Source organism: Schistocerca piceifrons, chromosome 3 (genome assembly GCF_021461385.2).
Source record: "Schistocerca piceifrons isolate TAMUIC-IGC-003096 chromosome 3, iqSchPice1.1, whole genome shotgun sequence".
Taxonomy (NCBI): Eukaryota; Metazoa; Arthropoda; class Insecta; order Orthoptera; family Acrididae; genus Schistocerca; species Schistocerca piceifrons.
The window spans coordinates 741,780,682-741,802,157 of record NC_060140.1 but is presented as its reverse complement, the minus strand read 5'-3'; the positions used below and the strand labels follow the sequence as shown (position 1 = coordinate 741,802,157).

The 21,476-nt window shown below is 43.7% G+C and overlaps 1 protein-coding gene across 1 annotated transcript in view; it reads left to right on the top strand.

Moving 5' to 3' along the window:
- LOC124789482 (proton-coupled folate transporter) overlaps positions 1 to 21,476 on the top strand; it is a 302,728-nt gene that overhangs the window by 201,511 nt on the left and 79,741 nt on the right. Inside the window, exon 6 of the mRNA XM_047256860.1 lies at positions 2,992 to 3,093. Within this exon, the coding sequence (XP_047112816.1) occupies positions 2,992 to 3,093 (102 nt within the window). The remainder of the gene's footprint in view (positions 1 to 2,991; positions 3,094 to 21,476) is intronic.

The following is a 21,476-nucleotide window of genomic DNA, read 5'->3' as shown; positions in this document are numbered from 1 at the left end:
CTTTAACACTGGTAGCATGCCGCGACAGCGTGGACGTGAACCGTATGTGCAGTTGACGGACTTTGAGCGAGGGCGTATAGTGGGCATGCGGGAGGCCGGGTGGACGTACCGCCGAATTGCTCAACACGTGGGGCGTGAGGTCTCCACAGTACATCGATGTTGTCGCCAGTGGTCGGCGGAAGGTGCACGTGCCCGTCGACCTGGGACCGGACCGCAGCGACGCACGGATGCACGCCAAGACCGTAGGATCCTACGCAGTGCCGTAGGGGACCGCACCGCCACTTCCCAGCAAATTAGGGACACTGTTGCTCCTGGGGTATCGGCGAGGACCATTCGCAACCGTCTCCATGAAGCTGGGCTACGGTCCCGCACACCGTTAGGCCGTCTTCCGCTCACGCCCCAACATCGTGCAGCCCGCCTCCAGTGGTGTCGCGACAGGCGTGAATGGAGGGACGAATGGAGACGTGTCGTCTTCAGCGATGAGAGTCGCTTCTGCCTTGGTGCCAATGATGATCGTATGCGTGTTTGGCGCCGTGCAGGTGAGCGCCACAATCAGGACTGCATACGACCGAGGCACACAGGGCCAACACCCGGCATCATGGTGTGGGGAGCGATCTCCTACACTGGCCGTACACCACTGGTGATCATCGAGGGGACACTGAATAGTGCACGGTACATCCAAACCGTCATCGAACCCATCGTTCTACCATTCTTAGACCGGCAAGGGAACTTGCTGTTCCAACAGGACAATGCACGTCCGCATGTATCCCGTGCCACCCAACGTGCTCTAGAAGGTGTAAGTCAACTACCCTGGCCAGCAAGATCTCCGGATCTGTCCCCCATTGAGCATGTTTTGGACTGGATGAAGCGTCGTCTCACGCGGTCTGCACGTCCAGCACGAACGCTGGTCCACCTGAGGCGCCAGGTGGAAATGGCATGGCAAGCCGTTCCACAGGACTACATCCAGCATCTCTACGATGGTCTTCATGGGAAAATAGCAGCCTGCATTGCTGCGAGAGGTGGATATACACTGTACTAGTGCCGACATTGTGCATGCTCTGTTGCCTGTGTCTATGTGCCTGTGGTTCTGTCAGTGTGATCATGTGATGTATCTGACCCCAGGAATGTGTCAATAAAGTTTCCCCTTCCTGGGACAATGAATTCACGGTGTTCTTATTTCAATTTCCAGGAGTGTAGTAATAAGCATTCAAAATTTAAATCAGTCATTCATGGTATGCTGCATGGTTCTATTTTCTGTTACACGTAAGTGATAAAAGCATATGAATAAAAAGTCATACCAGTTTTCTTATTGAAAAGACACCGAACTAAATACCTGAAAACGTCAACAAATCGGTCATGGCTGATGGATTATGATTTAAATTTTGACAAATCTCCGTAATTATGTTTCAGTACTTATTTTAGAGCATCAAAAACTACATAAAAGTGTACTTAAATTGTGAAATGCAGGAAGTAGAAATTTTTTAAGTTTTTGGGACCACAGATAGTCTCAATTGTAAAATCCATACCCTAGAAATAATATGCATTCTAGTCAACTACATTTGCGGTATGCATGTCTGTGGTTAGATGAATGAAGAAAATAGTTGATTCTGCACATTTCCAATCTGTAATTAGTAACGGAATCAGTTTTGAGGAAACTCAGATTACAGAAATTGTATTTCCAGAATACAGAAACGTGTTTTAATAATTATATCTTGTGCTCTAGAACATCCTGCGGAAACCTCTTCAAAAGGTGGTAATTTGGCAACTACTTCACAGAATATATATTCATTAATGTCTTCTATCATTACCAATGCTTCTTTTTTCTTGAAAAACGATCTTTTCAAGGATTCAGGAATGTAAAATTAGTATAGAAAGGAGACATGTACGTGGGCATACATGCATCCAACAACCTATAAAATGTCTTCTAAGTAATATGACGGAGCTTGAGATTGATTTTAAGAATTTTCTATTGGAAAACAGGTTCTACTCAGTTGAACGGTGTCTCACAGAAACTAAAAATTGATGGCGTATGATATTTTATGATTATCATTAGTACTGTAATACAGTGCTATTACATGATGTTGATTCATTGTATTGCACCCAAATAAAATATGCTTCTTTTGACTCAGCTGTACGTCCGAGAGATCCCTCTCGGGATCCAGAGAATACTGCTATCGTAATGTAGGGGTAAATGTAAACAGTGATGTCCAAAAATTTTAGGATAAAAATTATACGTACGGCAGAGGATCCTAGAAGGAATATTGTGATGGAAACAATTAATCCTTGCCAATTGGCAGCAAGAACTGAAAACGATAGCAACTGTGCTAAGTGGCAACCACCAGCCACAAAGAAATCATAAAATTTTTCCACACTGTCTCAAGTGCCCCTGTAGTCTGCTGCAGAATGTGACAGACAGCCAGGACCATAGTAACCAGTTTAGCTTCAGTTTCTACTGGATTTTCATTCGTCAACGACTCCATGCATCACCACAGCAAAATATCCGTCGTGAACACGTCAATGACGATTGTGTATTTATCAAGATTGCATCACGAACACACATTTTTCATTCAAAGTCTCGTATCGGTTGAAGCTTGTGTTTCCAACAGTTGGTTTCTTACCTCAAAATTCTCGGTTTATTACCCTCCAGTATCCGCATACTTTTGACCCCAAAGGAGTAAGATGACCCGTATAAGTCGTATTTCGAGATCTAAAATGGCAGTGTAGTCACATAGGTGGTATATAACCTACAACTGGAGCGCTGTTGACACATTGCGCAAGGATGACAGACATGCAAGAATTTCCATTCCGTACACGAGTATTCGTAATGTTCAACGTTAAACCATTTTAATGCCGATAAACAGATCCCTAAGTTATTTGTACCACCTCAGTTTATATCACGCTTCTTTGTTTAGTGAATCTGATCGCTAGGTAAATGAGCAAGGCAGCCTGGACGCCAAACTAGTTGTAAATTTTGTGTCGCTTTTGTTCCAGATGAGAAGAACATGATGTACCTGTACACGCAGCTGGTGTTCCACTGGTCAGCTGACGTGTACAGTGACTTCAAGACCTTCCAGTCTGCTGCCTATGTGTTGGGTGAGTAATGTTTAGCTTTAAAATGCTTAAAGCTCCATGTACATGTATTGTCGTTAAGGGGGTGTTCTGTTCTGGACAGGAAACCTGCTTCTATGGAAAAAGACTCGGGAATTAATTGAGCGTGGTCCATAACTTGTTGCGTGACAACTGTGTATCAGATTGCTCCTCTTCCTGATTCATCCTCCCACTTCACTTCTCCGAGCGCTTTTAATTTTGCAACATTTTTAAATTCTATGAATGTTTTTGAAACTCAGCGTAGGGGGTGGTATATTACGAGTGTAATCCCAAAAGTAAGGTCTCCTATTTTTTAAAAAGTATATAGACCTGTTTATTTCTACAATGGTTTACATCGGTTTACAGCTTGAACATTTTGCTATTTTTCGACATAATTAACATTTCTATCGATGCCTTTTTTTAGACACTGTGACAGTTTTTGTGTGCCCATGTCATACCAGCTCGTTGGAGCTGAATCGCTTTCCGGCCAAATGTTCTTTTAACCTATGGAACCTGGGCGCCAAGTCAGGACTGTAGGGTGGGTGGGTGATTATGTTCCACTGAAACTAATGCAGGAGAGCAACGGTTTGCCGAGCGATGTGTGGGCGAGCGTTGTCATGGAGAAATTGTACGCCCTTGCTCAACATTCCTCTTTTCCGGTCCTGAATGGCCCGTTTGAGTTTTTTCAGAGTCTCGCAGTCGGCGTTAATTGTGGTCCCAGCGATTCACCTCCGACGACGAGGTAAAAGAAGAGGTTCATAACCTTCTGAATAGCATGGCGGCGGTATTAGCCGAGCGGTCTAGGGCGCTGCAGTCATGGACTGTGCGGCTGGTCCCGGTGGAGGTTCGAGTCCTCCCTCGGGCATGGCTGTGTGTGTTCGTCCTTAGGATAATTTAGGTTAAGTAGTGTGTAAGCTTAGGGACTGATGACCATAGCAGTTAAGTCCCATAAGATTTCACACACATTTGACATTTTTTTTGGCATGGCGGCGAGCTGGTATGACATGGGCATACAAAAACTGCCACAGCGTCTACAAAAATGCTTCGACATAAATGGTGATTGTGTCGAAAAATAGCTAAATGTTCAAGCTGTAAACTGATGTAAACCATTGTAGAAATAAACGGGTCTATGCACTTATAAAAAAATAGGAGACCTTACTTTTGGGATTACCCTCGTACTTTCAGAAAAAAAACGGCTATGAGGAAGAAATGTAACAGTTGCTGGTAACCACCTAATTCTAAATTTGTATCAAGAACATCACTGAACAGTTTAATGAGAAAATTACAAACGCGTCTTGCAGATTGTGTCATGTCGCTGTATGCTGCCATGTTTGTGAATGTCATGAATTCATTGGTTCCCAGATTTCATACAGGACGAACCACCTAAAACTTGCTCCTCAAATATTGGGGAAATGGAAAGTGCTGTTGACGTGGAGTTCCCACAGAATGGATTGGTAGTCAGGAGCTCGTATTTTTAGCCAATGAAAAGATTGTAATAATACTTAGCAAATGTTTTCTTGTGTAGACATACACTTTTTTTTAAAATGGAACAATGCCTATTGACAGTAACAGACTAAAAGTAGGGTAAATCAGACTGTCAGTGATGTTTATCGCAGGATTCCAGAGCGAGTCATTTACGAGATATCTTATTTTGAAAAGTTCCCACACCAACACTTGCGCAATACCTTGGTGGCACACGCTAAAGAATAACACAAGTGCATACATTAGTTGTGTGGATTCTGACCAGTAACGAGACAACTGACCACCACAGATTGTGTTCAAAATGAACTCAGGCAGCGGCAATACACGTTTCCAAATGCTGCACGCATGCTAGTATTTCAGCGGAGATGTCGGGGCAGGCTGCAGTAATACGTCGTTGCATACCATCGGTTGCTTTGGTATGACCTTGTAGATAACGTCTTTCAACTTTCCCCTCAGAAAAAAAGTCTACAGGCGTCTGGTTCGGGGAGCGGGCCAGCGAAGCTACAGGTTCGCTGCGTTCAAGCAAACGTTTTGGAAACAAATCGCGGTGACATGCTGTAGAACTTCTTGTAATAGGGCTGGACAGCCATCATATTAGTACCACAGGTTCCTCCTAATCTACAAAGGAATGTCTTCTAGCATCCGTGGAAAATGGTCTTTTAGGAGGCTGCAGTACTCGTTCACCATCAGTGTTCCGTCTACGGATAACGATCCTATCAGCTGATAGTTGACAATCCCACAACACACGTTTGCCCTCCATGAACCCTGGCGTTCCACATGACGAAGCCAACGGGGACTGTCAGCAGACCATTAGTGCATGTTTCGGCGGTTTTACCTGGCCGTGATTGTTAAATGTAGTTTCTAGAATGAAATTTTCACTCTACAGCGCTGATATGAAACGTCCTGGCAGATTAAAACTGTGTGCCGTACCGAGACTCGAACTCGGGACCTTTGCCTTTCGCGGGCAAGTGCTCTACAAACTGAGCTACCCAAGCACGACTCACGCCCCGTCCTCACAGCTTTATTTCTGCCAGTACCTCGTCTCCTACCTTCCAAACTTTACAGAAGCTCTCCTGCGAACCTTTCAGAACTAGCACTCCTGAAAGAAAGGATATTGCGGAGACATGGCTTAGCCACAGCCTGGGGGATGTTTCTAGAATGAAATGCAAGGTTCGCAGGAGAGCTTCTGTAAAGTTTGGAAGGTAGGAGACGAGGTCCTGGCAGAAGTAAAGCTGTGTGGACGGGGCGTGAGTCGTGCTTGGGTAGCTCAGTTGGTAGAGCACTTGCCGGCGAAAGGCAAAGGTCCCGAGTTCGAGTCTCGGTCCGGCACACAGTTTTAATCTGCCAGGAAGTTTCATATCAGCGCACACTCTGCTGTAGAGTGAAAATTTCATTCTAGAAACATCCCCCAGGCTGTGGCTAAGCCATGTCTCCGCAATATCCTTTCTTCCAGGAGTGCTAGTTCTGCAAGGTTCGCAGGAGAGCTTCTGTAAAGTTTGGAAGGTAGGAGACGAGGTACTGGCAGAAGTAAAGCTGTGAGAACGGGGCGTGAGTCGTGTTTGGGTAGCTCAGTTGGTAGAGCACTTGCCCGCGAAAGGCAGAGTTCCCGAGTTCGAGTCTCGGTCCGGCACACAGTTTTAATATGCCAGGAAGTTTCAAATGTGGCTTTATCACTAAACAAGATACACGATACATCTGGAGTATTCTGTTGTAGTGTCTATGTACGGAAGTTAACACGATTCTCATAATCGTTTCCACGCAGCTCTTGATGGAGGAAGATGTGACAGGGATGGGACCTATGACGATGCAGAATGCATAGGTCACTTGCGTGACTTATTGCAGTTCCTCGTGCGATTGCGCGGAAGCTAACGTGCGGATCAACTGCGTCAGCACCAAGAACATTACCAGTAATGTCCCCCTCTTCTGTCGTCACTTGTTTACTTCTGTTACGTTGTCTATGTGTTACACTACTACTTTTACGTAACTGGTTGAAGAGTTTGATAAATAACTGCCGAGACGAACTGCGTTCTTCCTACACTTTCCATACATAATGAGCATGTCGGCTTTTTCTCCATTGGTAAATCCCATCGTCCACTCACAACCTACTGCTTGGACCGTTACTCACTAAATGACTAGCAAGTCGCAATGCTTTCAAGGAACACACAAGCACACTGTAAGCAGACATAACAACATCGTACCTAGCAACTACGCAGATTGAATTGCTTATAAGAAGTGTCAGTGTGGAAACTTTTCAAAATACATCTCCTAAACGACACACACTAGAATCCTGCAACAAACACCACTGACGTCCTCATTTACCCTACTTTTAGTTCGTTAATGTCAATCGGCATTATTCGATTTAAAAATGTGCCTGTTTGAGCAAAAAAGCGCTTTCTATCAAGGGAACCTCCCCATCGCACCCCCCTCAGATTTAGTTATAAGTTGGCACAGTGGATAGGCCTTGAAAAACTGAACACAGATCAATCGAGAAAAGAGGAAGAAGTTGTGTGGAACTATGAAAAAAATAAGCAAAATATACAAACTGAGTAGTCCATGTGCAAGATACGGAACATCAAGGAAAGTGTGTACCCAGGAGCGCCGTGGTCCCATGGTTAGCGTGAGCAGCTGCGGAAGGAGAGGTCCTTGGTTCAAGTCTTCCCTCGAGTGAACATTTTACTTTCTTTATTTTTGCATAGTTATTATCTGTCCGTTCGTTCATTGACGTCTCTGTTCACTGTAATAAGTTTAGTGTCTGTCTTTTGCGACCGCATCGCAAAACCGTGCGATTAGTAGACGAAAGGACGTGCCTCTCCAATGAGAACCGAAAACATTTGATCTCAAGGTCATAGGTCAACCGATTCCTCCACAGGAAAACACATCTGATATATTCTATACGACACTGGTGACGGCATGTGCGTCACATGACAGGAATATGTTGTCGACCCACCTAACTTGTACACTTGGCGAATGGGTAAAAAGATTCTTCTACCTTGCCCGTTTTAGGTTTTCTTGTGGATGTGATAATCACTCCCAAAAAAGTGATGAAAACATAAGAGTTTGTCACATAAACTGAAAATAAAAAATTAAACTTTTCACTCGATGGAAGATTTGAACCGAGGATCTTTCGTTCCGCAGCTGCTCACGTTACCACGAGACCACGGCGCTCCTGCGTTCCCCTTCTCCTTAATGTTGCCTATCTTCCCATGAACTACTCAGTTTGTATATTTTGCTTATTTTTTCATAGTCCCGCACAATTTCTTCCTGTTTTCTCAATTGACCTGTGTTCAGTTTTTCAAGGCCTATCCACTGTGCCAACTTATAACTAAATCTGAGGGGGTGCGATGGGGAGGTTCCCTTGTAAGTATTATTACAATCTATTCGTTGGCGAACAATACGAGCCGCTGACTACAATCCATTATGTTAAAACCGTGTATCAGCAACACTTTCCATTTCCGCAATATTTGCGGTGGAAGTTTTAAGTGATTCACGCTGTATACTGTTCCGAAGCTTCACAAGCAAGGTATGCCTATGCGTTCCGTCGCGCTGGAGTGTATGCCTACTATAAACTAATAGTACGACTGGAACCTTTAACTGGAACATGGTGATGAGGTCCCATACTCCGAGGAGCGTAGGGGACGATGCGGGAGATCCGCACCGCAGTACTAGGGAATGTGCTAGTGGAGGTGGTTTGCCATTGCCTTCCTCCGACCGTAATGCGGATGAATGCTGATGACAACGACGACACAACAACACCCAGTCATTTCGAGGCAGGGAAAATCCCTGACCCCGCCGGGAATCGAACCCGGGACCCCGTGAACGGGAAGCGAGAACGCTACCCATGTTTTGAAATTTTAAAAGTCTGTGTACTTTATTAAGCAATGATAAATTAATATTTCTTATTAATTTCTAAACATAGATTATTTTATTATTTACCAGTTAGTGAGTGTAACTCGGTGGCGAAGTGCGCATCACACAGTGCGTACAAAGTAGGAGGGAGGTAATGGCGTAAATAGAGCTGAGAGGGATCACGACATGTACCTGGATAGCTCAGTCGGTAAGAGCGTTTCCAGCGAAAGACAAAGGATCCGAGCTCGATTCCAGATCCGGCACAGAGTTTTAATGTGCCAAGATGTTTCAACAAATACAAAGTTCTGGATACAGTACCCACTTCTTTTTATAATTTTTTGCCCCTGTCCTACTGAGATATCTGTGTGAAAAGCTGTGCCATTGTTCGGAATACACTTTAAACTGTACGTCGTACTATACCTGGCAGGGTAAGTCAGTTCGCAGGAAATCAAGGGACTTATCAACTCCAATAGGGCCGTGTCTGCACCACCTGTTGTAACGTGTATGCAACTCAAGTACTGATCGTTTTAATGGGTTCTTAGGGTTGTGCAAAATTAAAGTAATAGTGTCGCTAATGACTCCCGTTCTCTTCTGGCCGGAAAAATCCACGGCTCTCATTATCTTGTCCCGGACTAGCCAATGGACTGAATTTTGCTAGCAATGTATGGAAAGCTGTCTGTTGTGTAAAACGAGTCCAAAAAGGCCGTGTAGACCACTCAGTATGACTGATATTTCCTCGATAGGGGGTTTGGTTACGGCGCTCTTTCTCTGACCATGACAGCTGAAATTGGTCTAAAGTAGGAATTAACTTGAACGCCATTCATCGGCAGATTAAAAGCCTGCCTGATTCGATACCATAGGTGTAGAGGTTTTTATCGCAGTGCGTCACGACGTTGCTAAACATAGAATTCGAGCTTGGAAGTTCATTTTATTTCTCAGTGCATTTAATCACGTATTTATTTCCGTATAGGTCATATATCGAAAAGGATATTTTTGGTTATTGCTTCATGGTGTTGTAAATTTCAGAAACTGGAATATTCACCTTAGTCTAAATTTGTATAATGCCAATAATTTCGCCTAATACCCATATTTTTAGCCTTTGTAAGACGACCGCTCATGTCAAAAAGATAAAATTTTTTTGTCATTTACTACGTCCCTCGCTATTGCAAATAAATGAGAAGATAACGGTCTAAGTAAGCTTTTATCTGAATCTCCTATTTGCTTATAACTCAGGAAATACAGAAATATCAAACTGTAACTTCTTTGCAGTGCTGCATTTTTTAACAGCTTTCTCGTGTTAGTCATGTGCATACCCGAATACGTCGCGTTCTTTCAAACGTTTCCAGTGCTCGAGTAATTTATTTCTTAGCACAGTTACTGGTTTAGACTATCACTGTGTTTTGCAGAGCCTACCTCGTGTCTTCCTCAGCGCGTGGTCACGTTGGCCCATGTCCAAGACGAGCCTGTATTATTGACCCGAGCTGCGAAGATGCTTGTTAGGTATCCTGTCAAAACTGCTAAGGCCTCTATTGAGTTCTTGTGAAGTGCTGAATAATATGACACAAAATTAACAGTAAGATACCTAATTATGAGAATTACAAATAACTACCTGTAAGATCTAGTAAAGTTTGAGTCGCTTCAGAAGATACTGTCTTAGTCGTAACAGGCTGGTTGAGTTGTTATTCCTTGGAACGCTCGAGTTGCTCCGCAGCATTGATTGGATCTTTATTTGAATTCTTCTCTTCAGTGGCCAACTGTGTTTAGGTTTATGCACGCAGCCATGTGCAGGCATTTTCAAGTGTTCTCAGTGTTAATGCCGAGGACAGCACGGTCACTTAATGAAATGTAGACATTCGGGCAACATGAGTTCAGCCGACAACGACCTGCTGACATTTAAAATGGTAAAATTATGAGGTGGCATGAAACAAACCTCAAATTGGCATGTACTTGGATATGCATGTGATCAGTACTTCAGTGCTACCACACAGAATACGAGAAGCAACACTATCTACATTACATCCATACTCATACATGTTAGAAAAATGTATGTACACTATGTGATTAGAAGTATCCGGACTCGTGGCTGAAAATGACTTACAAGTTCGTGGCGCCTTCCATCGGTAATGCTGGAATTCAATATGGTGTTAGCCCACCCTGATTGAACCTATGCCTGCGAGAGTGGAAGCTGTCATTAAGGCTAAGTCTTGATTGACAGCTTCCACCCTCGCAAGGATACGTTCAGTCAGGTGCTGGAAGTTTTCTTGGGGAATGGCAGTCCACGGAGTGCTGCACTGAGGAGAGGTATTGTTGTCGGTCGGTGAGGGCCGCACGAAGTCGGCGTTCCAAAACATCCCAAAGGTGTTCTATAGCATTCAGGTCAGGACTCTGTGCAGGCCAGTTCATTACAGGGATGTTACTGTCGTGTAACCAATCCGCGACAGGCCGTGCATTATGAACAGGTGCTCGATCGTGTTGAATGATGCAATCGCCATCCCCGAGCCGGCCGATGTGGCCGAGCGGTTCTAGGCGCTACAGTCTGGAACCACGCGACCGCTACAGTCGCAGGTTCGAATCCTGCCTCGGGCACGGATGTGTGTGATGTCCTTAGGTAAGTTAGGTTTAAGTAGTTCTAAGTTCTAGGGGACTGATGACTTCAGCAGTTAAGTCCCATAGTGCTCAGAGCCAGAGCCATCCCCGAATTGCTCTTCAACAGTGGGAAGCAAGAAGGTGCTTAAAACATCAATGTAGGCCTGTGCTGTGATAGAGCCACGCAAAACAATAAGGGGTACAAGCACCCTCCATGAAAAACTCGACCACACCATAACACCACCCCCTCCGAACTTTACTGTTGGCACTACCCACGCCGGCAGATGACTTTCACTGGGCATTCGCCATACCCACACCCTGCCATCGGATCGCCACATTGTGTACCGTGATTCGGCACTCCACACAATGTTTGTCTACTGTTTAATCGTCGAATGTTTACGCTCCTGCCGGCCGGGGTGGCCGAGCGCTTCTAGGCGCTACAGTCTGGAACCGCGCGACCGCTACGATCGCAGGTTCGAATCCTGCCTCGGGCATTGATGTGTGTGAGGTCCTTAGTTTAGTTAGGCTTAAGAAGTTCTAAGTTCTAGGGGACTGATGACCTCAGCAGTCTTTTTTTTTTTACGCTCCTTAACCAAGCGAGTCGTCGTTTGGCATTTACCGGCGTGATGTGTGGCTTATGAGCAGCTGCTCGACCTTGAAATCAAAGTTTTCTCACCTCCCACCTAAGTGTCATAGTAGTTGCAGTGGATCCTTATGCAGTTTGGAATTCCTGTGTGATAGTCTGGATAGATGTCTGCCTATAACACATTACGACCCTCTTCAACTGTCGGAGGTCTCCGTCAGTCAGCCGGCCGGAGTGGCCGTCGCGGTTCTAGGCGCTACAGTCTGGAACCGCGCGACCGCTATGGTCGCAGGTTCGAGTCCTGCCTCGGGCATGGATGTGTGTGATATTCTCAGGTTAGTTAGGTTTAATTAGTTCTCAGTTCTAGGCGACTGATGACCTTAGAAGTTAAGTCGCATAGTGCTCACAGCCATTTGAACCATCTGTCAGTCAACATACGAGGTTAGTCTGTACGCGTTTGTACTGCACGTGCCCCTTACCGTTTACACTTCAGTATCTCATCGGAAACAGTGTACTTAGGGATGTTTACGAATGTGAGGATCTCGCGTGCAGACGTATGACTCAAGTGACACCCAATCACCTGACCACGTTCGAAGTGTGTGAGTTCCGCGGAGCGCCCCATTCTATCCTCTCACGATGTCTAATGACTACTGAGGTCACTGATATGGAGTACCTGGCAGTAGGTGGCAGCACAATGCACCTAATATGAAAAACGTATGTTTTTGGGGGTGTCCTGATACTTTTGATCACATAGTGTATGTATGTTCCACAACTCTTCTTAAATCACTTAATCGATTTCGACCAATTTTGGTACACGTATCACTTCTGTCTGGAAATAACCACTGTGGTAGTAAGAACCACCTATGTATAAAAGTGGTGGTGTAGGAGTGAAGAAGCACCGTGGTCTGCGACACGCGAATACCCTTGATTTAGTCGTCCAGTATTTGAGAATGAGATCACCTAGTAACTTGCAACAAAGTTTACACGTAATTTCAAACCTTAAAGAAATTCTCTCTCGCCGTCAATCCCCACAAAATGACGAAAGGAAAGAAGTTGATTGCTTAACACATTTTTGTTGCTCATGCAGTAAAATTACCGGCTGAACCATGTCGTTTAAATTTATTAGTTCTTTGCCACTGACTCTAATGGAGTCATAAACACTGAGAGATGTGATAAATTGTCGCATGATGCACGACGCTTTAATTTATTAGTTCTTTATTACTCGTTCTATTCGCAACATATCTTGACGACAGTATTCATATATACGAGTGAACGTACCTGCAAAATTATATCATTGGGTGGCCTATAGTTCAGGAAATATGACGTCATAAACATTGAGTTGCTTGAAAATGAATCTGCAGGGCGAAATTATCTCGAGATAGAAATGTGTGAAATATGTTTAATTTATGTAACACGTTCGAGGTTGTTAAAAAGATTCTCCTAAACTCCTCAATCGATTTCAACTAAACTTGGAACACGTGATACTTACTGTCTGGAGAGAAATAATATTGGGGTGAGAACGACCAACTTCTTGTGTGGATGTGGACGACAACATGGCGATAGTGAGACAAAAGGGGAGGGAGGAGATGGTCAGGCAGAGAGGAGTGAGGAGGAGGAGCTGATCGATAGAGAGAAGGGGGAGGAGCAAACGTACAGAGAGAGGGGAGGAGGAGATGGCAGAGAGGGAGAGGGAGTGATAGAGAGGGAGAGGGGGGAGCAGATGGATAGAGATAGGGGGAGTAGGGGGACAACACCGACGTCACCCAACACTGCATTGCTGCCAAATTTATTCAAGGTGGAAGTTTCAAGATGTGGCAGTAACCTCATGGTAGGAAGTTCAAATTTTGCCGGGAAAATGCGTCAGTTGGGCTACCTCCACTGACCTAACACCCCACACCTCCACCCTACCCTCACCTCGCCCATCTGGAAATTGGCAGGAAAAGGACTCAGTCTTTGCAGGGATGCTGGATAGGAAGGATATAAATCTTTATTTTGTATGAATTGCTCCTCTTCCCCATTTGGAAATTGACAGGAAAACGACTGTCTCTACTGGGCTCCTGGATAGGCTGGACCTAAGTCTTTATTTTACATGCATTGTTTATTTGAGCAATTTGAGTTACCATAGACATTAGATTCATGCCTAGGTCCGTCATGAGGTCCGGAGTCCAACTGACCTAGTTCACAACACCGTCACCAGACTGCACTGTCGGCCCTCCCCATCACCTCTCTCATGATGTAATCCAAGATAGTGGTCTGTAAAAAAGTGATAGGAGAATTATTCAGTCTGTGTAAAGCTGCTGGGCTGGGAGGATAGACGTAATTGTTTACTGTGTTCAATGAATAATGTGCTGGAGAAGGAGAAGTTTAATGGGTATGTTAGCTGTAATCACGCAGGAGGACTGTGTCGATAGCAAAGACATTTGGTGAAGAAACAGTTACAGAACACACATTTATCAGCATGAGTTGCAAAGTATAACTTAGCGCCATCCTACTGCATCTTCATTTGATGAAGCATATTCGTCTTCACCAAATATCATTGCTATCGACACAGTCCTCAGATTCATGATTACAGCTAATATACCCATTAAACTGCACCTTCTCCAGCATAGACATCTCATTTATTGAACACAGTAAACAATTGCATCTGTCCTCTGAGACCAGCAGCTTGACACAGACTGAGTTCTTTCCCACTATTTTTCCCCAGACCACCATCTTGGATTACATCATGGGAGGGGAGAGGGAGAGGGCCGACAGCGCCCTCTGGTGGTGGTGTTGTGAACTAGGTCAGTCGGATCCCAGATTTCATGGTGAATGCACTGGATGGAGCTACTGTCTATGACAACCTAAATTGTTTAAATAGATAATGCATACAAAATAAAGACCTACACCATTCCCATCCAGCAGTCCAGCAAAGGCTGAGTCTTTTTCACAGCAATTTCCAGATGGGGGAGGAGAGCAATGGATACAAAATAAAAAATGTGCATCCTATCTGGCAGCCCAGCATAGGCTGAGTCCTTTTGCTGCCAGTTTCCAGATTGGCGAGGGGAGGGGAGGTGGGATGGGAGTGGGTTAGGTTAGTGCAGGTAGCCCATTTGACGTATTTTCCCGCCAAAATTTGAACTTCGCGCCATGATATCACTGTGACATTGTCACATCTATGAGCGCCAATTTGGATCCACCATCTTCAATAAATTTGGCAACAATGTAGCATGGTGTGACGTCGGCGTTGTCCTCCTGCTAGGAGGAAGGAGGATATGGACAGAGGATGGAAGAAGGAGAAACTTTACTAACAGAGGATTCGTATAAATATATACTGGAGCAACGCTGAGTACTCAGCCAGTTATGTGCCTAAAGAAAGATGTCACAGCGGTTATTGGGTTCAGAAATCACGTTTGTATGTTATTTCTTTGTGAGAAAATCGTGTTATGCCTCGTGTAAGGAGGAGAAACATCTATCAACACATTTCGGAATTCGACAGCGCACTGTGGCTCATTTCGCGGAAAAGTAGACAAAAATACAAAAAAGATTCGGACTTAAAATAGGTAAATAAATGTTTTGAGACCAACGGATTATTAATCTGAAATAATTTTATCAAAATTCAAAGTGCCTATCAAGTGGCGGTGTTTTCCATGAAAAAATTCATCTATTCATCTGTTCGAAAAATTAGGTTATTAAAGGTTTCGAAGGTCTTTGAATTCTAGAACATGGTGTAGTCCTTAAATTAATTAAGGCCTATGAAAAAAGACGGAATTATCAGTTAATAAATTCATTTGAAAAAGATAGGTTCATACATGACCTCCTAGGTTTCCTCGGCGTGATTGATTAATTGTGTGTTTTCAGGTGTTGTGTTGAGTTTTTGTTTCCATATTCTGCACAATATTTCGACGGCCGATCTAGCCGTCTTCTTCAGGTGCTGTGAGTTTTGTTGTTACGTGTACTCGCTGCTTGACTCCAACGAGTCAGGTTGTAGTCCAGTCAGTGACTACACATAATAACAAAACTCACAGTGCCTGAAGAAGACGTCTGGATCGATAGTCGAAATATTGTGCAGCAAATGGAAACAACTCGGAAGAACGCCCGCAAGCTCACTGTTAGGTTCATATAAGTTTTGAAAGTTTTTAATTTTAAAAAAACTGTGCTATTCGCTGCTTTTCGATTCATTGCTAAAAGTAATGCGTTGAAGTTCATTGTGTAATAAATCAACTATTTACATTCATTAAAATAAGTACCATCATCAGTTGTATCCAAGCTATTATCAGATTCGTCAGATTATCAGATTCAGCTATTGCGTGTGCATAAGAAGGTAACATCAATATTGAATAACAATACTTTAAATTTTTTGGTAGGTTTTTTATCTGATGACACAAGACACCAATTCAGAACATGTCATGATATTTTTTCTGGATGATTTCTTCAGTACCTTCTCTAGGGTTTTTTTCATGTCTGTTTCGCGATACTTGAGCTCCGTCCGATAGTTTCCCGACTGGCTGCGGTGCCCATTCGACAGGGAGGAGACCATGAATCAGTAATTCTTGAATTTATATAGGTATATAATACCACGGAGAACTTTCTGTTTACATTTTCACAGTATTCACACAGTATTGTTTAAAAAGATACACATTAACACCGAATCCAGTTACTTACTTTATAATGTGAGCACTGTGAAGTATGTATATCGTGAGCTTCGTGACTAGCCGGGCGTCGTGAGGCGTGATGTTAAAGAATGATGCTAGAAATGCAATAGTGTCTCGTGGTACGAAATCACGGAAAAATGGAAATAGTATACCGTTAACTTCATGTTTAAAAAAATTGACCATTAAACTTGGTAGACCTCACAACTGTGTTGTTCAGTTCCAAAAATGTTAATGCATAACAACAGTAAAAAACAGTCAATTTCGACGTCAATGTGTATACCCATGAAAAAATAAATTACGTTACTGGGCTTACGGGTTGCAGTGTACATACCTCCAGATACATTTTCAATTTAAAAAAATTGGAAAAATACACTTAGAACAAAAGTAATTACAATTTTCTCCATCGCTCCAATTTACGTTCTTAACACGTGGCAAGAGCGTCGCACAACAGATTAACTTTGACCTACATCTACATCTACATGATTTCTCTGCAGTTCAGCATTAACTGCTTCGCAGAGGGTTCATCGAACCATTTCAACCTATTTCTCTATCGTTTCACTCTCCAAAAGCGCGCGGGAAAAACGAACGCTCCAGTCTTTCCATATGAACTTTGATTTCTGTTATTTTATTATGATGATCATTTCCCGCTATGCAGGTGGGCGCCAACAAAATATTTTCGCACCCTAAGAGGAAAGTTAGTGATTGAAAGTTCCCAAATACATCCGGCCGCAACGAGAAACGCGTTTGTTTTAATGATTGCCAACCCAATTCACGTATATTGTCCGTGGCACTTTCTCCGCTATTAATCGATAATACGAAACGAGCTGCCCTTTTTTTACTTTTTCGATGTCCTCTATCAGCCCTAACTGATGCGGATCCCATACCGCACAGCAATACTCCAGAAGAGAGGAACAAGCTTAGCGTAAGTAGTCTTTTTAGTAGAGACATTTTGCATTTTGTGAGTTTTCTGCCAATAATTCGCAATCTCTGGTTTGCTCTACCTACAGCATTATCCATGTGATCGTTCCAATTTAGGTTATTTAGAATTTTAATCCCTAAGTATTTAGTTGAATTTACAGTCTTTAGATTTTTGTGATTTATCGTGTAACCGAAATTCAGCAGATTTTTTTTTAGTACTCTTGTGGATGGCCTCAGACTTTTCATTATTTAGAGTCAATTGCCACGTCTCGTACCATACAGATATGTTGTCTGAATCATTTTGTAATTGTTTTTAGTCATCTAATGACTTTATATAAGATGGTAAACTACAACATCAGCTGCAAGCGTTCTAAGTAGGCTGCTCAGATTGTCTCCTAAGTCGTTTACGTAGGTCAGGAACAGCAGCGACCCTAAAACATTTCCTTGGGGAACGCCAGATATTACTTCTATTTTACTCGAAGACTTTCAGTCAGTTGCTACGAACGGCGACCTATCTGAAACATGTCATGAATCTAGTCGCTCGAATGAGACGATAGTCCACAGGCACGAAGTTTGAGGAACGGTGTCAAAAGCCTTCTGGAAATCTAAAAATATGGAATTAATTTGACATCCCCTGTCGACAGCACTCATTACCTCGTGAAGGGCCAAATGACTATCGTTGTACAATGTTATACAGTCGCGCTACAGTTACAAGATTGTCAGATATTATGTATGAAATTAAGAACTTCGGTTTTCTGATTTTTGTCTGCGTTTCTTTTCGCGAAATGGACACTGAAACGGCAGGATCGCGGCCTGTTGAGGCTGCGGTTTGATGTCTCGCGATATTGCTGCCAACATTTCTCCGGATCCCATGACTGTCATGCGAATATGAGGCCGATGAGTTCAGGGGAGTCGTCGTCACCACCAAGCAGGAGCTCAACAGCCCCACGTCGTCTAGCGCCTGAGAGAAGAGACGCCTTGTTGGGTCAGCCCTGCGGGATCCTACAGCGACGTGATCTACATCTACATTTACGTCTACGTAGATACTCCGTAGCCACCGTACGGCGCATGGCAGAGGGTACTCCGTACCACTACTAGTCATTTTATTTCCTGTTCCACTCGCAAATAGGGCGAGGAAGAAACGATGCCTGCCTATGTGGCCTAATTTCTCGTATCTTATCTTAAAGGTCGTGTACATTGATGACAGTGTAATCGTTCTGCAGTCAGCATCAAATGCCGGTCCCCGAAATTTTTTAGTAACGTTCCTCGAAAAGAATGTCACCTTTCTCCAATAATTCCCATTTGAGTTCCCGAAGCATCTCTGTAACACTTACGTGCTGTTCGAACCTACCAGTAACAAATCTAGCAGCCCACCTCTGAATTGCTTCGATGTCATCCTTTAATCCGGCCTGTTACGGATCCCAACCACTCCAGCAGTATTGAAGAATGGGTCGCACTAGTGTCCTTTATGCGATCTCCTTAACAGATGAACCACACTGTTATAGAATTCTCCCAATAAGCCGAAGTGGACCATTCGACCTCCCTACCACAAACCTCACATGTTCGTTCCATTTCATATCACTTTGTACCGTTAAGCCTAGATATTTAAACGTCGTGACTGTTTCAAGCAGGACACTACTAATACTGTATCCGAACGTTACGGGTTCGTTTTTCCTGCACATCCGCATTAAGGTACATTTTTCCACATTTAGAGCTAACTGCCCTTCACCACACCAACTAGAAATATTTTCCAAGTCATCTTGTATCCACCCGCCGTCTCTCAACTTCGACACCTTACGGTACACTACAGCAAACAACCGCAGATTGCCGTCCACTCTGTCCCCCGAATCATTTATGTATACAGAGAATAATAGCGATCCTATAACACTTCGTTGGGGCACTCCTGACGATACCCTTGTCTCTGATGAACATTGCTGTCGAGAGCAACATAGTGGGCTCTATAACTTAAAAAGCATTCGATCCACTCAATGTAGACAAGTGTAATGTGCTGCTAATACATAGAAAGAAAGATCCTTTATCATTTAGCTGCCATGTAGCAGGTCAGCAACTGGAAGCAGTTAATTCCATAAATTATCTGGGAGCACGCATTAGGAGTGATTTAAAATGGAATGATCATACAAAGTTGATCGTCGGTAAAGCAGATGCCAGACTGAGATTCATTGGAAGAATCCTAAGTAGATGCAATCCGAAAACAAAGGAAGTAGGTTACCGTACACTTGTTCGCCCACTGCTTGAATATTGCTCAGCAGTGTGGGATCCGTACCAGCTAGGGTTGATAGAAGAGATAGACAAAATCCAACGGAGAGCAGCGCGTTGCAGGATCATTTAGTAATCGCGGAAGCGTTACGGAGATGATAGATAAACTCCAGTGGAAGACTCTGCAGGAGAGACGCTCAGTAGCTCGGTACGGGCTTTTGTTGAAGTTTCTAGAACATACCTTCACCGAGGAGTCAAGCAGTATATTTCTCCCTCCTACGTATATCTCGCGAAGAGACCATGAGATTAAGGTCAGAGAGATTAGAGCCCACACAGAGGCATACCCACAATCTTTCTTTCCACGAACAATACGAGACTGGAATAGAAGGGAGAACCGATAGAGGTGCTCATAGTACCCTCCGCCACACACCGTCAGGTGGCTTGCGGAGTCTGGATGTAGATGTAGATATCTGTGAACCTATTCCATATGCTCGTACCTTCTTTAACAGCCTGTGACGGAGCACCGTGTCAAACGCTTCCCGGACATCTAGAAATATGAAATATGGGTGTACCTTGAGCGAGGAGATGGGCTTGTTTACAGCAAGACAAGTATACACAGAAAATGCGACGACGTGTGGAGCACCACGTAATGTTATGTGCACGGCTACCATTGTTGCTGCTTCCCCTTTCGCGGCAGCGAACAGAGGAGACCCCAGTGGTGCATCCAGTAACACTAAAGACAGCGATATTTGAAACGAATTCCGATTCTGCTTGCACCATTACGGTGGACGTATATATGAAGGCTCTGAGGAGAGTGACGTGTTCAGACTGTATTCGTCATCGCCATACAGGTTCAGCACTGTTATCATTTGGTACACAACATGATCAAATCTGGGTTATATAGCCAGTAATTTCAACAGCAACAGTTACGTTTCTGGCATGTTAAGACTAGTGACTGTGTCCCATCTTCGAGGTATTCATGACGTCACCTTTCAAGAATATAACGCACGAGTGCATGTTGTCCGTGCTGTCTTCACCTACCTCGATAGAGAAGGTGTTCGATGGTTGTCCTGCTCAGCTTTTCTACAGACCCCTCTCTCTCTCACTGGAAACATCTGGCGATGGGTTGCCTAGTGATTGATATATTAAGCCGTCGGCACACGGACCGTGTGTTTCAACGTCAATATTGAGCGTGCCGAATTCAACGTGCTGCTGAACGCTCAGAAACGAAGCGACTTGTGCATACGGTACATGGACCCCAACGTGATATAAGCGATCGCAACGCGCTCCAGCGGCAGTTGTGTCTGGCCCGTAAATCACACTGTTTACGAAATGGACGGGCGTAAAATTCCGTTTTTTCTCTATTAAAACATACATTTCCTCACTTGTCCACACGCTAGTCAGGTTCTTCTGCCTGTAGTATAAATGAATAAAAACTTCTACGTCCGCGAACATGTTCTAAGGCAAAAAGGAAAGTACTGTGGCGAAATAAATAAAAAAAAACATTTCGTTTTTATTGTGTTTTTTAACTTTAGAATTTTTGAAAGACTTTTTTACGGATTGTATTGACCGGCTTGAATGCGGACAAATACAGTGCTGCGTGAAATAGGCCTGTAATATAATTTACCATTCCGATTAATTACATTTTGAATTCTACGTCATTGTTGATTTAATCAGAGTTCTCACCTTAGACGTAGAATTAGTCCTTCTGCCACAATATTAATTCATCAGTCGCCATCGAAGCTCTTCTCTTTGTTGACCGTGTGTATCTTCCTAAGTCGGCATCGGTTCACTTCACGAAGACAGTGGAAACCAAGGAATACAATGCTATGTTGCTTTAAATAATTTTCGTAACACTTCGATACTTCTCACTATTTTTTTTATTCACAAGACAATAAGACTTGCTCTGTTCGTCACACAAACCATAATTACTAACAATATGGCTGCCTTTCCGCAGACACCAAAAATTACGTCCATCCTCCACGAGGCAACAATCGAAAGTGTACCTTAGCTCCTTCTTGGAGTATGAAACAAAAGAGAATCCAATGTGAACATTACAAAGATTATAATCTACATGCCTCTCAATTTAATCTTTGACGCAGCCTTTAAGGTATTTTATGTCT